Genomic DNA, 10,851 nt, shown 5'->3' with positions numbered 1-10,851 from the left:
ATGCAACCAAATGAAAATTTCAGGTGAGTGCAAATGGGGCGTCTCTTCATCCCCTCTTGTCTTAACAAGGAATCTCCAGGTTCATCTCTAGGTTCTGATGAGCAATGCAAGGATTGTTGTGCTGGATTTAAGCTTGTGGGGGGGACCTACAATGACCCTCCTGAGTACCACTTCAGCCAGGCAACCTAAGAGCTCTTTTCGCTGGCCATGCATGGATTTTCTGTTCCCCAGCTGCTGAATTTCAGTGATGATGATAGATTCACATGGGCCTGGGAGGACAGGGACTCTGATTTAACCATCTTTCCCATCCCTGCTCTGTCTCGGGCATTGTGGAGGGCTGGGTGTACTTGGCAGCAAAATGCACTTTGTGCATGGCCAGAGGTATCTGTGTTTCCTAAAACAGGAGTGGGTAGATCTAAAAATCACCCCAGTGGGACAAATGCGTGGCTATCTCTTCTTTTGGGCAGTTCTTGATGACTGGCTGCATTCACAAAATATATTTCATCAGTTCACTGACAGACCTAACAGCTGCCTTCACACAATACACTATATTAGTGTTTGTCAACCTTGGCAACTTTAAGACGCGTGGACTTCAGCTCCCAGAATTCCCCAGCCAGCATGGCTGGCTGGGGAATTCTGGGAGTTGAAGTCCACGCGTCTTAAAGTTGCCAAGGTTGACAAACACTGGGCTACATGGTTACTGTTAAACTTTGTGTGTATGTTGGGCGGTGGGATTTTGTCAAATGCTCAGACACAAACTCTGAGGTTATTTTTTTATTATGCGGTTCCAGAAAAAAGGAGTTAAGCCATTAACTGAGTTGTGTGTTACACTGCCAGGAATGAGAGCTTTTCTCATGCTGTGTCCACACCCATTCACGCATGGAAGCTCCTACTGATGCTGCAGCTATCTGGGTTGGCAGACCCTCTGAGTGACCCCCAACAGAAAGGGGATATTGGCTATTGCTGCGAAGTACCACAGTTTCCCCAACATCACAACCTTTCTGTTATTTCACTTGCTTCCAGAACACGCCTTCGGTGTTGCAAACTGAATCTAGAGCTGAAATCCGTTCCGCGCGATTGATGCTTTCTGCTCTGGCCCTTCGCTTCTCGCCTGACAGCTTTGCCCACTGCAGAGAAACAGCAGACTGGCTCTTGGCTCATAGCAAGCAGTGCCCAAAAATTGCCATCATCTGTGGTTCCAGACTGGGGCCACTGGAGGACAGCTTGATGAACCCGGTGTCTTTCCGATACGCAGATATTCCCAACTTTCCACGCTGCACAGGTATTGTTTACAGGTAGTCCTCAACTTACAACCACAATTGGGACTGGTACTTCCATTGCTAAGTGAAGCAGTTGTTAAGTGAGTCGTGCCCAATTTTACAACCTTTTGTGCCACAGTCATTAAGCAAATCACCACGACCGTTAAGTGAATCACATGGTTGTTAAGCAAATCCAGCTTCTCCCATTGGCTTTGCTTGTCAGAAGCCGCCTGGGAAGGTCGCAAATGGCGATCACATGACCCCAGGATGCTGCAACCATTGTAAATACATGCTGGTCACTAAGTGTGTGAATTTTGATCACGTGACCGCAGGGAAGCTGCGACAGTTGTAAGTGCGAGGACTGGTTGTAAGTCCCTTCGTTCAGCACTGTTGTAACTTCAAACATTTGTTAAACGAATGGTTGCATGTAAGTCAATGATTTGTTCATGGATTTGTTCGTTGATTTAATCTGATTTATATGGCCACTCATCTCACCAAAGCCACTCAAGTCCATCCTCACATACCCTTGTTTGCTGCCGGCTGGAAATGATTAGGCATGAAGCAGAAAAAACAGGAGAACAGACTTAGATCCCGTTGGCTGGACTGACCACTAGTTTGTTTAAGGCATTTCCATGCAGAACCCAAACATTTCTCCTGGTGTTTCCCGCTTATCACCAGCGTGAGAAATCTAGAAAATAGACGTCTAGTAACGAAAGCAACACAAGGGCAGTTCCATGAAGCACAACGCAAGTGGTGTGGTGCAGAGGGGTAACAGGGGTGTCTACCACTAACGGTCTGCGGGAAAGACCTTGGGAGACAGGAGGAAGAGCCGCAGACTAGGCAACGGCCAGATAAGAGGCAGCTGAGCCCGCAGCAGGAATGGGGGCCTGGCAAAGGTCTCCAAAGGGGCCTTCCCGAGTTTCCTGGGCTGCAAAGGCGAGGGGGAAGAGATGCATTTTCAGACTTGCAAGATTCTGCTTATGTCACCTTATAATAAAGTTAGAGCTAGGACTTCTGGGTGTGCTTCTCGGCTGGACTACCTCGCAAGGCTGACACTGTCAGTCCTAAGATGAGGATAGCATTAGACCCCCGCCACCCATGGGGCCAAGATTCTGAAGTGAAGGAGATCATCCCCATCTACTGTCTTCATTCAAGATCTTGAACTTACAGTCAATTTTCTATATGAATTGCAAGACCTGCCCAGCCAGACAGATTTCCATTCCTTCAGTTCCCATTCTGGAATATCAGGCAGTCTCCGAGACTACTTACGAGCAACCTGCTTAACAAAGGATTTTGATCTACTTATGTGTAATTGAACTGAGACCCCGCCTTCCTATTTGTATAAATGTTCAGTCTGGCTTACAGTTAGAAAAATGGTAACAATAAGATCAATGCAATGTAAATCAACATTTAAAATCAATATCTGTGTCTACTGGCAAGTCCTAAAAGTATGCTGCTTTTTCTAGAAAATAAGGACTTGAAAAAATTACTCAGATTAAACGCACTGATTTGGCTAGGCAAGTTTCTTCAACTTAGTCTTCCTCCCTTCCTGTTCCCTTACCCCATTGCTCGAGATTCTGGTTCCCATCACCCTCTGCCTACAGATTGGAAAGGCTGTCTAAAAAATTGGATCACACAAAAAATCCGCTTGAGTTTCCACATTCAGGAATACAATTGGCAGACATTTCAATATCCAACGAGGGAACATCATCAGTGCGAGTCATGGGCAGGTTTACCACTGCAGTTCCTTACCGAGATCTTTTTATTTCAAAGAAAGCATGGATTGTTCTGTCGGTCCATTCTAAAGTATCCCAAATCCACAGTTCTTGGTATGGAGAAGAGACAAGGAAGCCCCCAAATTAAATGAGATATTTTAAGTCCCAAGGTCTGCAGGTCAAACTCACCTTCAGCAGGGGGGGTTTCCACAGATGGTCAAAAAAGTCAAAATGGCGGCCACAAGGTTGCAATCAAAGTTCCGCTGCACATAAAAAATAGGCAGAGCTTCCTTTGCACCTGGGCGGCCCCCACCTCAATTTTTTTAGCATGCCTTGAGGAGATCCCTCACTGTTAGGATGGAGTTTGGGTGTAGCTGCTTTCAGATTATACTTAAACTGTGGGTCACAAAGGATATGGTTGCTCTCCCAGTTTGAAAATGCAATTGGGGGATTCTGGGAGTTGAAGTCCACATGTCTTAAACTTGCTGAGGTTGAGAAACACTGATCTAGTCCAAAGCAGACCCAGCCTTGCATAGGCTAACTCCGCCCTCTCCTGCATGCTGATTGGCTGCTGCTTCACCAATGGGGAAGGGGCTTGTGATACCCTGAAGCAGTGTTTCTCAACCCTGGCAACTTTAAGAGGCGTGGACTTCAACTCCCAGAATTCCCTAGCCAGCATGGCTGGCTGGGGAATTCTGGGAGATGAAGTCCACACCTCTTAAAGTTGCCAGGGTTGAACACATCCCACCCCAATTTGCATTATGACTTACATTTTCTTCTCCCTTCTCTACCACCAAGTTGGTGGTGAGGTTGGACTGAGTCAGGACAACAGGGAGTACTTCGGTCTCCCAAATTTATCCTGGGTTTGCAAAGCCAGGTCAAGCACACACAGGCCTGTCCAGGAACCTTCCAGGGACAAGACCCCGAAACAAACGGGGGTTATTTATCATCCAGCCACAAGGAACAATCATTGTGAAAAAATATGATTATGAAGAAACCCAAAGACAAAAATAGGCAAACTGCTGGTTCTGTCAAATGAAAAACCACAAGCTTCAGTTAGCAGGAAGAAGACCAACTTCCTCCTGAAGCTTAACCCCTAAAACAGAGTTGAAACTATGCTACGTGCTTGTTAATTGATGGCTGCTATACTTGAAACTCTTGCTATGCTCAGGAGCTCTGTGCTAAGACATTTATTAATATTCAAATTGCTTTAATTCCTCCACCGAACCATTTTTTTCTGAGAAATCAGGGCGGTTGAGCCCAGGCCTCCCCTAATTTGGGCTTATAGACCACCCAGCCCTCTGCATTGGGCTGGGCTAACAAAGCGACTGGCCTAAAGTCACCCTGCAAGATGTGGGGGCGGGGGCTCTAACTTGGGTCTGCACAGTCCTAGTCTAATGCCTCAAACACAGCGTTGGATTATTGTGCAAATAGGAACAGCTTTTAAGTCAGGAAAGCCAGAGATAATTCTGGTTAGCTCCTTTTGCTGGCTTGAGTGAAAGGAGGTTAAAATTGTCTAGGGATGGCAATCCCAATTATTTGTTTGTTTATTCAATTTTGAGGTTACCTGAAGCCTTGATAAAAAGAATATATATTTTTTATTTTCTATCCTGCCTTTATTATTTTTATAAATAACTCAAGGTGGCAAACATACCAAACACTCCTTCCTCCTCCTATTTTCCCCACCACAACAACCCTGTGAGGTGGGTTGGGCTGAGAGAGAGGAACCGGCCCAAGGTCGCCCAGCCAGCCTTCATGCCCAAGGCGGGACTAGAACTCTCATACCACGCCTGATTGGCTCTTGGGCTGAGAGAGAGGGACTGGCCCAAGGTCACCCAGCCGGCTTTCTAATATTTTCTAACATTTCTGTGTCACATCTGAATTTGTAGTGTTGCTGTTTGTTTGAGATGATAGAGATGGATGGATGGATGGAGGGAGGGATGATACAGGTAGTCCTCGATTAACAATCACAATTGGGACTGGAATTTTGGTTGCTAAGCGGAATGGTCATTAAGTGAATCCAACCCAATTTTACCACCTTTTTTGTGGTGGTCATCAAGCAAATCACCATGGGGGTTAAGCAAACATGCTGCGATGGTCACAAGTGTGAGTACCAGTTGTAAATCGTTTTTTTTCAGCACCATCGTAAGTCCAAACCATCACTAAACGAATGGTTGTTAAGTGAGGACTACCTGTAGATAGAGAGATGATAGATAGAGGTGATAGACAGACAGACATAAAAAGAGATCCTGGCCGACTGGGAGATCAGTACGTAGGACAAACAAAATAAAGGGGGCTCCGCAACCACCATGGACCCTGTCGCGTGCCACTTTCCACTAGAGGCAGCAAGTTGCACTGGCTGGATTCGAGGTCTCACGGTCCATGAGACAATCCATCAGGAGGGGGCCAAGCTGGAGAAAGTTTGGCCAGAAGCAGAGGAAAGCCCTAGATGTTCTGGGTCTCCACAACACTCCTTTCACTCTCCAGTGAAAGGCCACGACGGGCATCTCGTCTTCGGGGAGCTGCAGGGCAAGCTGACTGTCTGCATGAGAGGGCGCTTCCATGTGTATGAGGGTTACCCTCTTTGGCAGGTAAGATGGGGAGGGACCAGCTTCCATGGGGTAGATTTGGACAAGGGGTAAAGAGGTAACGTGTCCAAGATTCAGGCTCTGCCTCCCTGCAGTTTTCTTGGCAGCCGAATGGAGGTAGTTTGCATTGGCCTTCCTCCAGGATATTTTCTCTGTTTCCCCATCTAGCATCAGACACGGGTGGTCTCCCATCCATGCACCAACCGGATTCGATCCTGCTTAATGTTCTAGATCAGCAGCCAGAGATGATGGGAACATTTTCTGTTTGACGTCAGAGTGAGTTCAAGGGTCAGGACTACTTCGATTGGACGTGTTTCCCCCCCCCTAATATTTCTGTGTCCCATCTGAATTGGTATTGTTGCAGTTTTATTGTATGAACAAAACATATTTAATCAGGTCTATTAAAGACTGAGTGGCTACTTTCAGCGGAGCTAAACCCAGTTGTGATAACCTTGGTTAGTTTTTTGTGGGTTAGTGAGTGGGCAGCTTTGGGTTACTTCTGATTTGATATTAACCCTAACCACAACTTTTCTGTTTCTGGGCAGAAAAGGAGAATAGAAATTAAAAGATTAAGATGATGATGATGACGACGACGACGACGACGACAACTTTAAAAGCTGGTCAGAGAAATGGAATTGAATGTAACTCACATTGGTCCTCAAATTATGGCAAGTCAGAACAATAATAGCTTATGAAATCAGACCTGGGGTAACATGGCAGAACAAGTCTTTCATTTTTCAAAGCAGCAAAATTGCCAGGGATTCAGTGGCTGGATTCAGACATTGCAGGTAGTCCTTGTTTATGACCACAGTTGGGACCGGCAACTTGGTCGTTAAGTGAAGCAGTCACTAAGTGAAACCGCAGCTGTGCTTACAATCTGACTTCAGCCTTCCTTTGCTTTACAGACCTGCGAATGTCTAAATGCAAGGATTAGTCGCAAGGTTACTTCTTCATCCCTGTCGTTAACTGTGAACGGTCGGTAAACAAGGCAGTCCCTAAGTGAGGTCCACTTGTAAGCCATCAAATGACTTGCCACTGTTTTCAAAGCCTCATTTGTGGCTTAGTGTGTGGTGTGCACTCAGCCAATTGTGGCTTATCTTAGAACCATGCAAACAAGGTCAGTGGAATGTGTGAACATTCATATGCATTATTTATTCATTCATTCATGTACTATTAAATTTATACACCACTTTTCTGCTGATAGAATTATTACCTGAGGAATTTAAGGGAAGGTTGAAGCCAATGATCATCTGGGTGGAAAGAAACAGTAGTAGTAGTAGTAATTGTTGTTTATTCATTCAGTCGCTTCCGACTCTTCGTGACTTCATGGACCAGCCCACGCCAGAGCTTCCTGTCGGTCATCAACACCCCCAGCTCCCCCAGGGACGAGTCCGTCACCTCTAGAATATCATCCATCCATCTTGCCCTTGGTCGACCCCTCTTCCTTTTGCCTTCCACTCTCCCCAGCATCAGCATCTTCTCCAGGGTGTCCTGTCTTCTCATTATGTGGCCAAAGTATTTCAGTTTTGCCTTTAATATCATTCCCTCAAGTGAGCAGTCTGGCTTTATTTCCTGGAGGATGGACTGGTTTGATCTTCTGGCAGTCCAAGGCACTCTCAGAATTTTCCTCCAACACCACAGTTCCAAAGCATCGATCTTCCTTCTCTCAGCCTTCCTTATGGTCCAGCTCTCGCAGCCATATGTTACTACAGGGAACACCATTGCTTTAACTATGCGGGCCTTTGTTGTCGGTGTGATGTCTCTGCTCTTAACTATTTTATCGAGATTTGTCATTGCTCTTCTCCCAAGGATTAAGCGTCTTCTGATTTCCTGACTGCAGTCAGCATCTGCAGTAATCTTCGCACCTAGAAATACAAAGTCTTTCACTGCTTCTACATTTTCTCCCTCTATTTGCCAGTTATCAATCAAGCTGGTTGCCATAATCTTGGTTTTTTTGAGGTTTAGCTGCAAGCCAGCTTTTGCACTTTCTTCTTTCACCTTCATCATAAGGCTCCTCAGTTCCTCTTCACTTTCAGCCATCAAAGTGGTATCATCTGCATATCTGAGATTGTTCATGTTTCTTCCAGCGATTTTAACTCCAGCCTTGGATTCCTCAAGCCTAGCATGTCGCATGATGTGTTCTGCATACAAGTTGAATAGGTAGGGTGAGAGGATACAGCCCTGCCGTACTCCTTTCCCAATCTTAAACCAGTCCGTTGTTCCATGGTCTGTTCTTACTGTTGCCACTTGGTCGTTATACAGATTCTTCAGGAGGCAGACAAGATGACTTGGTATCCCCATACCGATAAGAACTTGCCACAATTTGTTATGGTCCACACAGTCAAAGGCTTTAGAATAGTCAATAAAACAGAAATAGACGTTTTTCTGAAACTCCCTGGCTTTTTCCATTATCCATCGGATATTGGCAATTTGGTCCCTAGTTCCTCTGCCTTTTCTAAACTCAGCTTGTGCATCTGGCAATTCTCGCTCCATGAACTGCTGAAGTCTACCTTGCAGGACCTTGAGCATTACCTTACTGGCATGTGAAATGAGTGCCACTGTTCGATTGTTTGAACATTCTTTAGTGTTTCCCTTTTTTGGTATGGGGATGTAAGTTGATTTTTTCCAACTGATGGCCATTCTTGTAATAATAATAATAATGATGATGATGATGATGATGATGACGGTAGTAGTAAGTTCCTTGGGTCCTGACTAGGTTCACCCTGCAATGCCTCTTTCTTTTGCTTGGGACTCAGAACCTCCTGTTTTCCTCAGGTTTGGGCCCCACTTCCTGGCACTCCTGGGTGCTTACAACCGACAGCTCTGTGCCCTGGCCATGGAGACTGCCCGGTGCCCTGGATATGCCTCGTTCGCCAGGCAGGGCGTAGACTGCGTGGTCGGGGGCCCTGGTTTTGAATCTGTGGCCGAGGCTTGGCTGCTGCAGATGCTCGGGGCAGATGCTGTGGGTAAGAAATGTCCCCCCCGTCAGTTCTATCCCTCCCTTCCCGACAATGCTTGATTTCATTTCCAATCTTGATCCGACCCCTTTCAGCTGAAGGTCCCTGAGGTGGATTACAGAAAGAAGCTTTGGCGGCGGCAAAGCAATGCCGGATGAAGTACTCCTTGACTTATGTCCATAATTGGGACCAGAACTTCCATTGCTAAGTGAGGCAGTCATTAAGTGAGTCATGCCCAGTTTTAGATCTTTTTTGCTGCAGTCGTTAAGCAAATCACATGGTTGTTAAGCGAATCTGGCTTCATTGCTTTGCTTGTCAGAAGCTGGCTGCGAAGGTCGCAAATGGCGCACACATGACCCCAGGATGCTGCAACCATTGTAAATACATGCTGATCACCAAGCTCCTGAATTCTGATCACATGACTTCAGGGACGCCGCAATGGTCACAAGTGTGAGGACCAGTCATAAGTTACTTTTTCCAGCCCCGTCGTAACTTTAAACAGTTGCTAAACAGATGGTCGTAAGTCAAGGACTACCTGTACCTTGGCCCTGGTCACCTCCTTTAAGGCAGCAGAGGGCAACTTGGGGCCCTCAGGTCTCCCTTTATGGCCCCAGAGTGTTGTCTTAGTCTCCCCCCCCAATGTTCTTTTGACTATACAAGAGAGTGTCCCCACCACTGCTGAAATGGAGATACCTCCCCTCACAAAATCAGGGCTCTGGTAGTTCAACAGCCCTCAAGTGACCCTTCCCTTTCTTCCGTTCACTTTGCGGAGGGCGCTCAGCTCAGTGGTAGAGCACTACTTTGCACACAGGAGATCTCACGAGGAACACCTCCATCAGCCTTCCCCAAGTGGGTGCCCACCACTGGGGATCCTCATCTTGCCTGTTCAAACCACAGCGTCTTCATTTATGGGGAGTGGGGCAAGTTAACGGGATTGGTGGATTCCCCCCCGTCCATTTACCTTCCTTCTCCTCCCGCCAAACATCACCAGCCAGGGGGGAAAACACCCTCTAATCCAGCGTTCCTCAACCTCGGCCACTTTAAGCTGCGTGGAATGGCTGGCTGGGGAATTCTGGAGTTGAAGTCCACACAGCTTAAAGTGGCCGAGGTTGAGGAACGCTGTTGTAATCACTCTCCTTAATGGAAGATTGGCCAGAGAGTTTCGACAGGTGGCTAAGCCGCTTCAAATGTTTTGCACTGGTTTTGCTCAACCGTTTGGCACAAACGGAAGGAGCCACAATACAGAACATTTTTTTTCTCCCACTCTTCTTCTCCTTTTTCTATTTCTTCTTCCTCTACCTCCTCTTCCATCTTTTCCTTCCTCTTCCTCCTCCTCCTCTCTTCTTTCTCCTTTTTCCTCTTCTTTTCCTTCCTCCTCCTCCCTCTTCCTCCTTTTCCCCCATCTTCCTCCTCTTCTTCTTCCTCTTCCTCTCCTCCTGCATCTTCTTCCTATTATTATTCACTGCTCATCAGGGCATGAAGCTCAGGAATAAATAGGAAACCCTCCGGCCAGGCGCAAAGTTGCATTCCTCCTGTTTGTGAAAGGTCTATAACACGACCACAACTGGCCAAGGGTGGCCTGGCCTTTGCCCCGCAGAGGTCAGCTCAGAGTCCGATCCTGAGAAAGTCAGAGGGCTGCCTGTCTCCTGCTGCCAGGGATGAGCACTGCGGCAGAGGTCCTGGTGGCCAGGCACTGTGGGCTCCGCGTCTTCGGTCTCTCGCTGATCACCGGCCAAGTGAGGAAGGACTACAATGCCAAAGAGCCCACTGACCATCAGGGTGTGCTGGAGGCAAGCCAGAGGCGAGTCGCTAGCCTACAGGCCCTCCTCGCAGGGCTGGTGGGGGGGCTGGATTGCCGCAGTGGCAGCACTACAGAAGAGCCCAAGAACAGCGCCTGAAGAGGCCCCACATCGCAGCGTTGGACACGGGGGGCTTGCAAATCACAGGAGCAGGACAGCTGGACGTCAGCTGCCCCAACAGAGCCTGGCCTGAATGTGGACTCCCTGCACATCTCCCTCAACCAGCGGTGGCAGCTGGGGATGATGGGAGAGGCAGTCAAACACATCTGCAAGGTCCTGGGCTGGGCAAGGTGAATTTTCCTCATTGTCCTTTTGCACTTCTGTCTTCCTCCCTTTGCAAAATCCACTCCCGCTGGGAGACCTGTCTGAACTGCGTGGTAATCCCTGGAGGAGGCAATAAAAGCTTATGTACAAAGTAAAGATCTATGCCCCTTTTTCAAACAAACCGAGTTCCTGTGATGAGGGGAGGCAGGAATGGCTGTTAGATCATTTCTTGCTCCTTTTCTGGGGTACAGAATAACTGGGCCTCCACA

The 10,851-nt window shown here is 47.4% G+C and overlaps 1 protein-coding gene across 1 annotated transcript; it reads left to right on the top strand.

The window, feature by feature from the left end:
- Nucleotides 1-10,417, top strand: LOC134493832 (purine nucleoside phosphorylase-like). Its single transcript, XM_063298632.1, has 6 exons — nucleotides 1-23; nucleotides 1,119-1,282; nucleotides 5,462-5,565; nucleotides 6,468-6,541; nucleotides 8,338-8,528; nucleotides 10,176-10,417. Exons 1-6 carry the CDS (start codon nucleotides 1-3, stop codon nucleotides 10,415-10,417), a joined length of 798 nt encoding a protein of 265 aa, XP_063154702.1.
- The last annotated feature ends 434 nt before the right edge of the window (nucleotides 10,418-10,851 follow it).

The sequence above is a fragment of the Candoia aspera genome, chromosome 3 (genome assembly GCF_035149785.1).
Source record: "Candoia aspera isolate rCanAsp1 chromosome 3, rCanAsp1.hap2, whole genome shotgun sequence".
In the NCBI taxonomy this organism is placed as follows: Eukaryota; Metazoa; Chordata; class Lepidosauria; order Squamata; family Boidae; genus Candoia; species Candoia aspera.
This window is presented reverse-complemented; position numbering and strand designations above follow the sequence as displayed.